This window comes from Bemisia tabaci, chromosome 7 (assembly GCF_918797505.1).
Source record: "Bemisia tabaci chromosome 7, PGI_BMITA_v3".
NCBI lineage: Eukaryota > Metazoa > Arthropoda > Insecta > Hemiptera > Aleyrodidae > Bemisia > Bemisia tabaci.
In genome coordinates, this window is record NC_092799.1 from 3,816,375 (window position 1) to 3,831,713 (window position 15,339).

Below are 15,339 nucleotides of genomic sequence, written 5' to 3' on the forward strand. Positions count from 1 at the left end.
CTAACCAATACCTACTCTAACCCATCCTATCGTCATCGTCTGCCGTCTCCCCACCTTATCCATCCACATAATCATGTTTCCAATAATGTAAAATGAATCAGTGAGTTCGGAAACACTCCAACACGGGTTTTTTTCGATTTTCACTTTTTTACGGTTTAGTAACACTTATGGATAAGTAGAAGCATCTGCACGCAAAAGGATATTTCGAAATTGCAATCGGAAGTGCTCGAAACGGCGACGGGAAAAGGGAAGAATCGAAGAATTTCATTGGGAATACCAATTTTTGGCCGATCAAGGGAAACGGGCGACTATCCGATGCGGTTTTATTTTTTCGGTTCAGTATACCTTGTGCCAACAAGTTATGTAAATATTCAAGCGTTATTCAGGTCAAAAAATATAAATTTTTCAGGGCAGACTATGAAAATCAGTATCTGAAACTTGGTGCGTTAAAGTCTCTAGAGTACCTACTTCTTGCGTCCTTTGGCACCAAAAAAGTTTTTCTTAAACTAACTTCTTCGCCCGCTGCGAAGTTTTAGGTGTTTCCTGAAAATTTTTTTTTCCGAGTTGGTGTATTTTCGAACTCACTGATTCAAATGTCATCTTAGGTACCTAATGCTATATTTATGCTCCCATATTTCACCCCTTGATGCCTGACTGGTAAAATTCACCACTTTTTGGATCGTTATGTACTTTTGTAGGTATAAGTTATCAAAAGCAGAAATGTGCAAAGATATTTTTTTAGCAAATTTTTCAAGAAATATGCTAAGTGCCTCGTTACCTTTAACAGGATGTTTACCAGATGTTGTACCATTGTGCCACAAAAAAAATTTATAAATTTGTGCGAATGCTGATTGTGAGTTAAATTTTTAGCTTGATGGTTCATCTTCACATGGAAATATTTTTGGTAGAATTACAAATTCCACAATGAAAGTCTAGCAACACAGCTAACTTAGCAAAAGCCCTCATATTTCTTGAAGTCAGGAGAGGGTAATATTTCTCCCCCCTCCTCCTAACTAGTTCCCCCAATGCTCCTGAAAACATCTCTGAGCGCAAAAAATCCTCAAACTCATCCCTCATCATCTGGCATCCCCATGGCTCAGATATAAATGAAGCCCCTCCCCCCCCCCCCTTATTTTCCATCAAAATTCAAAATGTAAGTAGGTACGTTTAGAATTTGATTTCAATGCCTCAGAACGCTGCGGGGCCCCCACGCAAGCTTGTGATTTCTCCAGATATGCTAAAGATTTTCCCTCCTTAGGTAATCCTTAAATTATATCAGAAAAATGTCTTGCCAAAGAATTTTGAGAATTGCCCTGGTTAGTACTTGGTTTGAACTCTTTTAGAAATTTAATCCCGATCAAAAAGGTCAATTCCCTGAGCTGAGCAGTTTAATTTTTCTCCGAGAGTGAAATTTGTGCTTGGCGCCATTATGTGATGTGCAAAGAGTAGAGGAGAGGAGAGAGCAACAGAGTATAATCATGGAGTCCGAGCGAGCTTCATGCACGCTCCACCAGCTACTCCCGCTCTGTGATCGCCTGCTCATTCGTAGGGGGTCTTTGCCTGCAAAAACGCTCAATCCAAAAATAGAGGGCGCTAAATGTGAAAATAGCACAACAATTTCTGGCGAGAAGAATGTTTTTGAAAATAGTAGTCTCTGGTAGTCGACTACGGAGAAGATTATTCAAAAATTATCGTGAGCCAACTATGATTTTAAAACGCGAAATTATATGACTGTGGTAAAGGGAAATTCAAGTAGTCCGAGAACATTAGATTCTATGAAAAATTCGCAATATCAGCACATCAAGTCGAACCAAGTAGTCGCAGGTTCAACCTGAAAACATAAAGTGATGACTTCGACGGACTTCACTTCGTTTCCCCTTCCCCACTTTTGCTTGCCATGCTTCTTCGCACAACATCGTTTTACAATCCTCACGTGATCACTTATATTGAACGGCGGCAAATTTTAAAAAGGCGCTCTGCTTTTGTCGTGAACCCCTCCCGCCCTCTACGATAACTGAATCATGTTAAGGCCTTAGTTCCTTCCCTCCTCAGTTCATCTAATGTATTTTTTTGATAATAATAAAATCGATTAATAAAAACAAGTGATTCTCTTGTCCAGATGTTTCTAATTCAAAGGAGACAATAAATAATGAGACATCCTGCTACCCTACCCCTAGAATCAATACAATCATTTTTATGTTCTCCATGTTTCATCAAAATTAAGGTTGCTATATCGTCGAGTTATACTGCTGACACATCAATACAGCCTTCTTATGTGTACTGTAATGTATGTACTGTATATGTACTTGTTCATTGAATACAGGGCCTTTGATTTTATTTGTAAAATTAAGATAGGATATATGGACGGAGTTAAACAGAAAGGAACCAAGCCACATCGGGATCGGACCGAGAAAAAGAGGTTTAAAGTTTGGCTCCTGCATAAGACTCAATGTAAAAGATAAACTTAAAGTTCAATTTCTGCAAAATTTGCTCCAACAAAAACTTTGAATTTTTGGCGATAGATAGTAGAGCAGTGGTTGAGTTCAAAACCACTCATAACTCAATTTTTTCCAAAATGTGGGTTGGTTCCTTTCTGCTTAACCAGTCCATATTAAACGAGTGGATGATGATGAAAAAAGCTTATGAGGGGGGATAATGCAAAAGGGACTAGGTATGGCAGTAAGGCCTGGGCCTACTATAAAAAGGGTAATGGGTATAAAATGATTTTCTATAAAGGGGTACCTAAGGGAAAATGACAAATTCAAGGGCCACAAGATGGAGGAATTGGGAATGGAGGCATTTAAAAGGAACTTATTGTTTAAATTGAGGGTATACCAATTAAAATAGTAACTGGGGTGATGGAAGATTGCTGAGGGAAGTGGACAGGGAGGGCTTAAGATAGGGGAGAACGAGGACAGTATGTGAATGGAATATGGGATTAGCCTCACAGGCTATTTGGAAAAAAAAAAAAAAAAAAGCCATTGGCAACTTTCATTGAACAGTGTTATGTACAGAATTAACACTACATGAAGGTGAAACTCCAGGAGCGAATACCTAGGTTTTGCAATGCTGCAGACTTCTTGGCATCCTTAAGGGGAGCCAGACACTTAAAAATTGAAAAAAAATGTTTTTTTTTTTTTTATTTTTATTTTCTGGCTAATCTTAATCTCCTACTCCTCACGTTTAATTTCAGACCAAGTTTTACTTGATCTGATGAGTATTTTTGAAGTTACGCGCGGTTTAGTGAAGGAAGGTTTACTAAATACACAACTAATTACACTAAAACTGATTTTGCTGTTTTTTTTATTTCCTCATTTCCCGAAAACTACATTTTTCGGCACTCATGTACCTTTTTCTCAGGATCTACTGAACCGATTTTCAAAAACTTTGTTTTGTTCAAATCCTTTGCACTCTCCTGCACATTTTAACACGAGCTTTTCCAAAATTTCGAGCTGGATTTTTTTTAATTTGATTTCGAATGTCCAAATTCTTGGATTTCTAACAAAAAAATTTCAAAATTTCACCAAACTTTCAAAATTTCACCAAAATTTCAAATTTTTAAATTTTAAAAAAAGCCCGTGTTAAAATGTTCAGGAGGGTTCAAAGTTCAAAACAAAAAAAGAGAAGTAATTTTTGTTCAGTAGATCCTGAGAAAAAGGTACAAACGTTAACATTGGGAAGATAGGGTGTCTGGCTCCCCTTAAGTATTTTTTAAATTGGGAAATTTGTTTTTAAAATCTCTGATTTTTCTTCTCTGCATTAATAATTTCCTCGTGCAAATTTCAGGCAATGTTGTTGGTCTGTAACACAAGGCTTCATAAGGAGGGATTTTTAAATATTGCTCTAAAAGACTTAATGCATAACATAGTCCAAATAAGGGCTTATCAACGGCAAAACTCCATAATCGTGCATCTCGTTTTGCAACGATGCAGACTTCATGTCAAGCTTTATTCTTTACATGGAAAACTATATTCAAAATCAACTCTTAAAAACTTCCATGATTTTTTCTCTCTGTGTGCATGATATTCCTTCAAAAATTCAAGCAATTACATGTTGAGTCATCCTCAGATTAAATGGGAGCAAAGATTTTGAAACACCGCAAACGAGATACAACATTTGGCACTTTCAACGCCTACTGATTCAAGAGGATTGAATATCTACTGCCTTGTTTAGAATTTCAAATAAAGTAAGCAAAATTCCTAACAAGTAAAATATTTGAGAATATGATAGTAAGTATATCGAGAAATCAGCTCTACGAAAATTGACTTAAATGGTTCAATACACACTGCTTTTCCTCAGATCCTTCCAAAATAGCGGTGTGGACCAAGTCAGTATTATCTTTGATTATGTATAATACTGCACTACAGTACGAAAGGATCTAGAGAAGTAGGTAAATGTTTTATAAAAATAATAGGTAAAACTATATTGACATATACAAGAACTTAAATTAGTAGTCTATTAATTCTAAATTTAGTAATAATTAAACTAATTGATTTGTTTTTTTTTAATAATTATAGTAATGCTTTCAGTTGTTTATCGTAGTCTAGTAGTGCATGAACTTATTTGGCAAGGACTCTACTGCCTCGCTGGTCTTTCATGTTTTCATTAAGGGTGGTCGGCGCATTATCGTCTTGGATTAGGTTAAGTTGGCTCTGACAAGGAGACATGGATCAACAACATTTCCATTTATGATAGTTTTGCAGTTTTAATTTGACAATTTTGGAAGAATCACATCTGCAGGAAGTGAAAAATGAAGTACTCAAAAATCAAGGTATTGTTGTTAAGACGCATAAAAGTCTCCCTGTCCAATTGAAAGCACTTTTGAATATAAAATGCTAGAATCATTTTCACTATGACTGCATTTTCATTACCTGGTAGTAACATCTACCATTGATAATCAATTGCATTCTTTAAAATGTCTCTACTTCCTACAGATTCAATTATGTTCAAGTGAAAATTCAAGTGACATTCAAATTCTTCAATGAATCAAAACATTTTCAATATTTGATGAAATGATGTTTAGATAAAATTTACACACTATAGCAACTCTAAGGGGTAAAGGTCTGCTTCTATTAACCATTAAAAACTCTCCTCACAATTTATACCAAGTTTTTATAACGATTTATTTACAATTTTTTTTCTTTTTAAAAATAATACATGGGATATTGACAATAAATACAAGGAAGACTATTCAATTACACTTGCTCACTTTCAGTAAACAAAAATTAAATAGGTAGAAGTCACCAAAAAATATGACAAGAGGTCTTTTAAATCTGCAAGCTGACATCTCAATCAAGAGTTTTCAGTTTCCTTGAATCTGAAAAAAAAAGAAAATGCAAAATTGAGTAATTGATTAAAAATCAGATGGTACCATCCAATGCTCAAAATTATTTTTTTAATTTTTAAACTATTTTGATTGCCATCGTACCTATCAATATTAAAGCAGATATTTTCAAAGGAGCTCAATCAGTTGATGTTGACTGAGGCCATAAATGAAGTGTGAATCATAGGCTGTCCATATTTTCCTACTGGAAGCTATGGTAATGAATCGATTATCAAGGTGTCCATTGTGTACACCTTAATTATTGATCCTTATCCAAAGTTTTAAATGGCAGATCAATCCATCCATCGCAAAACATGCCGTGCCACTGAAACAAAGTTTCAATTTTCTTGGGTTATGTTGCAATTTTTTAACCATGTAACCCTCTGATACTTTTATATCAATTAGTTAATGAATCCTAATTTTGGTGGATCAGACAATCATTATGTTTTCATTCCTGTTCTTCAGGGTAATTACGTTAATGGAAGTACTGTAACAAGGATGAAGGGAAAAAAATACTCACTTGCATCGGGTACAGGTGTAGAAAACTGTTTGTCCTTCATCTGCTGATCTGAGTTGTAAAGTTGCATAGGACATTTTATCATTATCACATTTTGGGCATTTCCTTTCAACCAGGGGTCCATCGGGTTCGCTGTTTTTTTGCTTCTTTTTCTTCTTCTTGCTTTTCTTCAAGTCTCGTTCATTGAATGTGTTGAAATGAATGGTGTACTCGTTTTTCATTACATCTTTAAAAACTGGTAAAAAATTAAAAATTAGCACTTGAGAGAAAAGAAGGAGCACACATTTCAGGGTTTTCAAACCTTGTTTAGGCAGCTAATTGATAGTTATTTTAGCTGATTCACACATGATGCATTGAATTCTATGTTCTATGTTGAATCTATTCTATGTTGAAATCTATGACTATGTGTCTTTTGCTTAGGGCAAACCAAATCTGACAAATTTACATCTGTGTATTGTTACATAATAATGATCGCCATGTGGTCAGCCACTTTCCTCCTTTCGGGAGATGCTAGAATAATATGAAATTACCCCACTTTGGACCTCACTTACTTAGTAATTCAAGTAACTGATGAATGTTGTACATACCAAGGTTGGAATAAAAAGGAAAGATACTGAGCCTGAACACAGCGCAGAAAAAAAAAAAATCATTTTAGATACATCTGAAGACCAGAGAATTTTAGAACTTCAGTTTTTTCTGCACTTTTTTTTAACTAGGATCTTATGAACTGCAAAATTTATTGCATGAACCTCCCTTTTCCCTATGAACATTTTTCATTCAATCTTGACTGTCAACAGGTAGCTGTAAGGTACTGTTTAATAATGATAATGTTCATGATACTGCCAATTAATGGCCACCAAGAAGGAAACAAGAGTGGAGTACTTTGAACTAAAAGCTAAGTTGCACCCTCTACTTTTATAGCCATGTGGTGAGTTCTCTCTAATTGACCAACAGTTACCGCCAAAATGAAAGGTTGGCTGGTGCTTAAATTTATGCCTTTAGGTATAGGGTGTAACATGTGTTTTTTTCAGCAGCGGAAGAAGAGGGGAAATTTTAGGAAGCTTGAAAAATTTTCTGAAGAGAATGATAGGTAATAAATTCACTTTGTTTTCACCACACATGTGAAAGTCTTTGTTGATAATTCTTAAAATAGTGGACAGGAGTAGGGAGAAGACTCAGAATGTATTGAACCACTCTCTACTGTTTGAATGATATTCAAAAAAGAGCTCCTCATTTTGGATGAAAAAGCAGGTGCACTTTGCCAATCATCCTCCTAAGATTCTCGAGTATCGATTTTTGAAGTTGCTGAAGTATAAATTAAGTATTTCCTTTGGTTTATGTTGTTTTCTATATTTTTGTTTTTTTTTTGCTTTACCAATTTCAAATAGTCTATTAGCTGATCTCACGCTTATCACCCCAGCTCCAGGTGACCATTGCCTGAGACCATCAAACTCAAATCACCTGGCCGGAAATCGAACTCGGGACCTCTTGGTCATAGGGCCAGTGCTACAACCACTACACCACAGTAGGCCGACTATTGAGTAGTATAAAAAATCTGGGCACCAGCCGGCTGTAGAGATTGGCTGGAACCATCAACAATTCGGAGACGACTCTCCTCACCAATTCCAAAGCATGGGGTGCCGAGCAGAATTTTTTAGCTTGAGCTCCAATTAACAGCTCTAGTTTTCTCTTTGATGACCTCTATGCATGCGCACTTGTCAAACTGTTCACGTGATTGTGGCTAAACCCAGTCAACTTTTAACTTCATTTTTCTCTTATAAGTTTGTAATAATCAGTAATGATAAGTAAGAAAATCTTACCCTCTGCTTCATAAATTTTTTTACATTGATAGCACTCGACTCCACCAACATCAGTTAAAAATGGCAAAACTGATCCGCACTCTGAGCAAAAAGCTGCATGGACATCAAAAGCACCAGTTGACATTTTGGAGATTCTTTCAGAGACTTCACTGTTCGAACAAAAATAGAAAGAAAAGTTAGATTAAAATGCTCACAGTGCAGAAACTAAAACTAAATAGAATGTAAAATCGGTCAAGAGGAGACAGAGTCCCTGCCAAATAAGTTAACACACTTTTGGACTGCAACAGAAGTTCCGCCATCTTGTTTTTACCACCTACTTCACATGTGAAAGTGACAACAGACGGTCTTCTGACTCAGTCTAGAAGTGCAAAAGCTTATTAGGCGCGGACTCAGTCATTGTCAGGAATATAACACCCCCCTTCCATAAACTACTACTTATTGACGGTGTAAATTGGCAATCACATAACTCGGTTGGCAACGCCACAGACTTCCTGTCATACTTTGTTTTTTAAACAGAAAACTAGTCGACAGCAAATCTTTTAAACTGCCATGATTTTTCTCCTTTGTGCAAAGAGAATTCTGCATAAACTTCAAGGAATGATGTCAATTTGTTCTCCTTTAAATAAATAACATAGAGGCGAAGATTTTCAGACACCGCAAACGAGTTATGTGATTGCCGACTCACCCTGTCGTTATGCTCTTACTAGCTATTGATAGGATAAAAATTCGAGTGAGGAGTCCTTCCTCTTGCATCAAGAACACTTACTACCGAAGAATAAGCAAAACTTGAACAATTCGAAAGTGATGAAAGATAAGGCAAAAATGAGTTGCGATACATTACAATCCTACCCATGTCACACAGGAATCGGAGTATCATTCAAAAGTGGGAATAAATGATCAGATCGAGGGCGATTGGAAATCATTTCGGCGTTGTAAAGGAACATACTGGAAGTAGGCAGAATAGTTTGATAGTAAAATAGAACTTACATTATTAAATTTCCAAATATAATCCAGAATCATGCTTGCATTGCAATCACCATGAATCACCGAACATGCTTTCTTGTTTTGTTTTGGTTTTTAGGTTATGGTTATCGTCGGTTCACTCCAAAATTCCAAAAAGTTGAAAGGTCCACTTCATTTTTGTTCCTTGTCTGAAAATCAAATTCCTTGTTTTCGTGATGACAGAATGGAAACGTCATCAACAGCTGTTGTCATTTGACGTGACGTGGAAGAGGTTAGGTAGGTCCGGTTTGGGTCTCTCTCTTCTCTTTCGTCTTATTTCGTGTTTTCTGTGTTTTCGTGTACGTGAAGTGTGAGAGGTACTTAGCAAAACTTGACCTAACATAGTCAATCTCATCTGGGAATCTTCACAGGTTCGTAACTGTAGTTTCTAAATTATTAAAACGTTCTGTTTACCATTTTCTCCTACCGCAGCCTCCATGCGATGAGTTATTTTGTCTACTGCTCCGTTCCGTTTCCTCTGGAATGCTTTTCCCTGACAAGCAGATCTTTCCCTTAAATGTAGCATAATAATTATCGACTCCAAGTGTAATTAACACTTTAAAGATCTTATTCATATGTTGATGATCATTCACCCAGAATTCCCTGGTGTGTTCATGAGTCCCATCTTCACGAAAGTCATTCATTTTTTTCTAGCCTTGCAGTGGCCCAATTTTTGATACTATGTTGGTGCATTAAGCCAAGACATAGCTTTATCTTAACCAAACAATATATTGCATTTTGACGTCCTATTGGGCACCGGGCTGCTTTAGACTTTCAATAATTGGCCCTCAAGACATCATTTCCTGTACTAAGAGGCAATTTGGAATTTTGATGGCTCATGAGGATATGAAAGAACCCTATCTATATCATGCATCATATTGCACTGCGATGCCTTGTCATGCTGATTTGAAGGAATTCATGTATTATAATGTGTATCAAAGCCTCCATCAAAAAACACCAATTGGTTCTTGTAGGTATGTGATATTTGTGAATGAAACATTTTTGGTTTAGTTACTTTCAGAAATGACTTGCGAACATGCTGCAAAATGAGTTAATTTAGGAGTTCCAGTGATCCGTTTGGAAAGTTTCACTCTACTCCTCGTTCATTCCCTTTTTTAAAGAAATGTTTTAAAAATATTTTTTTCATTTTCAGATATCACTATGGATCAAATCAACTTAATCTTGGAACCTGGACAGAAGTTTGCCAAAGACTCTCTCAGATTAGTGAAAAGATGCACAAAACCAGATAGGAAAGGTGATATTCTCTATTGTGAAGTTAATATACTCATAACTATTGTTGATTATAGACAAACTTGGTTTTAATTCCATTGTCTCCTTCATTTCTTTCAAAAGCATGACACGTCTACATTTTTTTCTCTTTAGTCAAGGTTAAAATCTCTGATATAATTAAGTATATAGCTATCCATTAGCCATGTCCGGACCAAAGAGAAGAAGACAGTTGCTAACCAAACCTTGTTTAAAATTTTCCGGAAGAGAACAAATCACTTAGTTAGTTCATGAAAATTTCATTTTGACTTCAAATGAGTCCAGTTGCCAACCACCATAATTTGCGAATGGGCTCAATTTGGTGCTTTTCTTTCATGATTAGGTAATTTACATGCAGCTGAACACATGAATAATTCATTTTTGTTTATTTTTGCATGGTGGCAACTGAATTCTTGAAACTCATTTTTGAAACTTAATTGAGAAAAATGCGTACTTTAATGACATCTTGAAATGAAAAAAAAAAAAAATTTCTTCTTGCTTTCAGAGATGTTTTAATCTTTTTCATGTAAATGCCCGGACAAGAGGTTTTATTATAGGCGGCATTCTGTTGGGTTGTTGTTCAAAACGGTTGTGAATAATACTCTAGCTAGTTAGATTCGAAGTTACTCACAACAGAAATATGTTCATCTTAAAATCATAGGTACAATGCTTTGAAACAAAAGAGCCATGTTATAATTGAAAATTACTTAGAGAAGTGAAACATTTCAATTTCATCCAAAAAGTAAGTTTCAATCATGGAAAGTGAGAAGGGAGCAAATTGAATGGTGAGCTGAGCATTGTTGAACTTTGAATTTTATTCACAATGGTTTTTCATCCACCGAAAAAACTTTCTCTCAGCTTTTGTCTTTAATTCTAATATCTTTTTCCCCCTTTTTTTCTTTCAGAATTCAAAAAGATAGCTGTAGCCACTGCAATAGGATTCTGTATAATGGGGTTCATTGGATTTTTTGTTAAACTAATACATATTCCAATCAACAATATCATCGTGTAAGTATTAATTTAAGGATGTACCTATGATCAATTCTAGAAAAGAAACCCTCATTTCAAAATCCATAACTTAAAGCTTTGTAATGCGGAGTTGTCACTGACCTGAAAAAATCAGGATAAAAACCAACAGGGAAACTTTATTTGTTGTTATTAAGAGTCTTGGTGAACTTTTTTATGACTGGTTTTGTGGGCTTGTCTGGTAGGGTCGAGCAAGCTAAGAAGTATTTTTTTTTTGTATTTTAACCCCTAAGTGAGTTGCTATTTCTTTCTGTATCAGCATAGAGTACATAGAGTCGTAATGTAGATGGGAGTGCTGGCGCCATGTTCTGCTAGACGAGTTCCGAGCTCGGGTCATTTTTTCGATACATGTTCAATCTAAAATGACGGTGTGGAATACGTGGTAATTCCTATTTCCTTTATTTACATCGGATGGCCGGGTACCCGTGTATCGCAAACAATCGATCATGTATCGAAAAAGTGACACGGCGTCACACAGGAGTCTTGGAATTTGGGACATGGATAATGCTTAAAAGTGGTGCCAGCCTTCCCACTTACATTACGACTCTGTACTCTATGTGTATCAGTAGCGATAACATCAGCGCATGAACTTGAGTCAACTACAAATTATCGCTTATCTCATTACTTGAATTCATCTACTTTATTCTTCTCTAATTAATGTTCTTATTTTTCATTTTCTTGTTTCAGAGGCTCCTAGACAAATCCTAGGATATCACTTATACAAAATCGAACATGCGCAATAGTTTGTCGATGCATCAGAAATCTCCAATTAATAACACCGAAGAGAAAGTGGAGGTTTTCTAAAATGAAGACAAAGCCTGAATAAACTTAAATTCCTGACCAGCATTGTATAATTTTCGAAGGTGACTCAACAGAACCTTCAAGTAAGCCAGGTGTTAAAACTGGTCTTTCTGTTAATCTCTCAAAACATTGTTGCAGGCTGTCATTTAATGTGCATGTTAAGAAATACCTTTTCCTTTAAGTTTTCAGCTGCTAAAATAATAGTCAATTTGAAACTGAAGTTTTTATTTGCTCTTTCATATGATGATTTTTCTATTTTCGGCAACGGAATTAGCAAATATTAATATATGCCACAATTGATGGTCTTCATAATTTATAATCAGTTTTTTTTTTTTAGTTTATAGTTGTCTAAAACTAATGACTTAAATGTTTTGATTCATTTTCAAATGCCCATTCTGTTTATTTTGGTTTGTTAATTTTTTCTAACTGCTATACTTGATTTCTCATCAGCTGGTGTGAAGCATTCATTGTCTCCTGTAGATGTTGCACATGACAATTTTTGAATTATGATTTTCTTTTCCTTTTTAATAATGGGCCTTTAGACAAGATCTAAACTGAGAAAGAATCGTCACATGTCTCTCTTCAAAATCTTAAGTAGAAAGTGTGTGTCTCAATGAGAAGGAAATTATATCCTGAACGAGATATTAACCAGCATTTTCAACATAGATAAAATGGAAGTTGGATTTTTGTATATGACATCATTACCATTTTTGTAATTCAACCAATGTTAATTGTAAACACTTATACATTAATTAGAAATTGGTTTCTGGACTTCCTGTCGTGTGATTTGTTTTCCTTGTGAAATTTTGAAGAAACGACATGTTGCTTTAATTTATTCATTGTCTGGAGGCCCATTGTTATCAACGGTGCTGCGACTCAGTTTTTTGTATTCTGATATTGTAAAGGACATGAATTTTTATACTCTCCTAACAGTATCCTATTGCTAAATTGTTACTTATTTTGATTAAATAAATACAAGTTTATCAAACACCAATGATGTTAATTACATTTATTACATTATTGTAACAATAAATTAGTCACTTTGTTGCTAAAGCATCACAACATTTTAAAAGTAACCTGTCAGCCATATAAAATTGCCATGCAATTCAGAGCGTAAATGAATGTGGAAAAAAAAAGAAGAGAAAAAAAAAAAACAATAACACGCAATTGCTTTGAAACAGAGTAAGGCCCAATTTTTCTTCTGTTCCTATGTTTCCAAATCTGTGCCACAATTAAAGTTTTTTCTGGCTGCCCCTGACTGGCGACAATGCATACATTCTCTCTCCCGGAGACACTTTCCTCCTATTGTGACAGTTACATCACACGGATTCTAACATATCCTCGTGTAAATACTTATCTTCCTCAACTTCATCTTGTATGTAATGCTGTTTATTCAATCACGTTTGCATTATATCTGCAATTATTGACCTTACAATTTTATTAAATTTTAGATACTCTCACCTGCAAATTCAGAAACCATGCATTTATATGTGAAAGATTTTATCAACAAAAATTTGGAAAAGATACTCAAAATAATTAAGTAAATTATACTTTGATGACATGCCTTAAGTCAAAGTAGAAATTCGATCTTTATCCTCTGATTTTGCCTTTCCAGATTAATTTTTTCCATTAAATTTCTACTATTCATTGAGGAAAATTCTGCATCAACTTTCTAACTTGAAACAGATACACTTAGAAACCTCCAGCAAAGTAGGCTCAGTTTCAAACTTTTTTTTTTTTTTAATAAAATACATTGAGAAAGTCAATCATCTGTAAATTTAACAGTTTAAAAAGTATGTTGGTTTTGGAAAATTTCTCTATATAAACACATTATTTAAAGTTGCACAGTCGAACTTTCCCAGCTGTCCTTGGATGACGAACTACTAATGATGCCTTTGTGAGCATCATCATTGACGCATAATTCTCATCATCAATTTCAATATATCTGTCTTCTCCTTCACGATTACTAGCCTGTTCCAGTTCCTGTAAGATAAGTTGAAGATTACCGCTAGGCGAAATGTCCTTCAGGTACTTGTTAAAAATTCCTTTAATTTTAATAAAATCTTGATTAATGAGCGGTTCCAAGCGTTCCAAATCAGAGAGGCCATCTTTTAGGAATCCTTGTAACCCCTTGTTAAAACTCTCCATTTCTTTTTTGGTCTTTTCCAATCTTTCTAATCTGTATTTAATGCGCTCTTCTTCTTCTGTTTTACTTGATAGACACTGTTCAATGGCTTGGACATCTTTTCCTAGCTGTGTGGTGTACCCAACAAAAGCTTGTGCATTGATACAAGGCCCATCTTGAGAGTTATCAGTTTCTAATTCAACACGAAGAGCATTTACTATTTGGGTCTTCTTTTTGAGCAAGACACTTCGCTCGGGTAAAACAACAGTTTGATCAGGATTCAGAGATACTCTTGTTGTTTCTTTCGATCCGGTGTGGAGGATTTCTCGGGATAATTCACGCACTTCACATTTGAGATCGTCAAGCTTCTCCCGGTGCATGAACTTCTCCAGTGTCGGAGGTTGAGTGGAGTACTGTGAAATTTGATCATCTGTTTCTGTCATCATGGAGTCCATTGTCGGGAGAGTACAGCAGATTTTCCAAACCTTTTTGTGGGAGAAGTTCTCAACTTAATTCTGCCGACTTTCCCCTTCTGCCACGGTGCCTTAACGCAGTCCCAAAGTATGACCTGTAAAAGGAGTGACAAAGGATTATATCGATTATGGGATTCAGATTTTAAAAAGGATGGCCTAAGTCAGAAGTTATTGGCAGAATCACAGATGCATTTTCAGAAATACTGAAGAGCTGGGATATTCTTGTCCTGTTCCCTGATCGTAAAAACAATTTTTTGTTGTGACTTAGATGATATGATTAGACCTTAAATGGTGAGACTGTCATGCAAGAAGTTGGCGAAATTTTGATAGGTATTCATTTCTTTTCTCTTACGATTGCATTTCAACCATGAAACTCCCAAACCATGTACTTTGGATTGTGACAACGTAGACTTCCTGTCATACATAATTTTGCGCATAGAGAACTATTCAACATTTATTCTTCAAAACTTCCTTGATTTTCCTTCTCTAATCGAAACAATTTAGAGAAAACTCTGAGGAATGATGTTGATTTGTTCTCCTATAAAAAGAAAGTAGGTGTACCTGGAGATTTTGCGGCACTGTGAACGAGTTGCATGGTTTGGGAGTCACACGGTCGACATTCTGGCTCGCATGTTTCATAGGTTCTACATGCTCTGTATGAAAGCTTGAAGAGAAAACAAGAGCTGCAGTGCTTAATATCTAATCATTTCTGGCGATCTGTTTGAGAGGTCTAGTTTTTCTTAGAGATTCTTGTATGTTGTCTCCTTTTCATGAACACAATCAGCCTCTGAATTTTCATTCCAACACCAAAAAACTTACTTGCTCAGGTCTGGAAATTGAATTCTGCTGCCAAGAATGTAATCCTTAATTTGAAGGAGATCTTGTAACTTTTCTGAAATTTGTACAGTTCACTTATCACAGTCAAAACTTCATGTCAAAACTTTTTTCCCTCTAAAAACGCGAGGTAAACAAAAGAACACCGGGCG

The 15,339-nt window shown here is 35.6% G+C and overlaps 3 protein-coding genes across 3 annotated transcripts; 1 reads left to right on the plus strand and 2 right to left on the minus strand.

Moving 5' to 3' along the window:
• Positions 1-5,098: 5,098 nt before the first annotated feature.
• Polr1H (RNA polymerase I subunit RpI12) lies at positions 5,099-8,792 on the minus strand. The gene is made up of 4 exons (XM_019051125.2): positions 8,648-8,792; positions 7,661-7,809; positions 5,844-6,075; positions 5,099-5,317 (listed from the first exon to the last, which is right to left on the minus strand). Exons 2-4 carry the CDS (start codon positions 7,782-7,784, stop codon positions 5,293-5,295), a joined length of 381 nt encoding a protein of 126 aa, XP_018906670.1. The 5' UTR covers positions 7,785-7,809; positions 8,648-8,792; the 3' UTR covers positions 5,099-5,292.
• A 94-nt stretch (positions 8,793-8,886) lies between these two features.
• On the plus strand, positions 8,887-12,749 carry LOC109036760 (protein transport protein Sec61 subunit gamma). Its single transcript, XM_019051126.2, has 4 exons — positions 8,887-9,033; positions 9,816-9,917; positions 10,834-10,936; positions 11,642-12,749. The coding sequence occupies exons 2-4, from the start codon at positions 9,824-9,826 to the stop codon at positions 11,649-11,651; spliced, it is 207 nt and encodes a 68-aa protein (XP_018906671.1). The 5' UTR covers positions 8,887-9,033; positions 9,816-9,823; the 3' UTR covers positions 11,652-12,749.
• Positions 12,606-15,327, minus strand: LOC109036758 (uncharacterized). Its single transcript, XM_019051122.2, has 2 exons — positions 15,173-15,327; positions 12,606-14,448 (listed from the first exon to the last, which is right to left on the minus strand). The coding sequence occupies exon 2, from the start codon at positions 14,333-14,335 to the stop codon at positions 13,586-13,588; it is 750 nt and encodes a 249-aa protein (XP_018906667.2). The 5' UTR covers positions 14,336-14,448; positions 15,173-15,327; the 3' UTR covers positions 12,606-13,585.
• Positions 15,328-15,339: the final 12 nt, after the last annotated feature.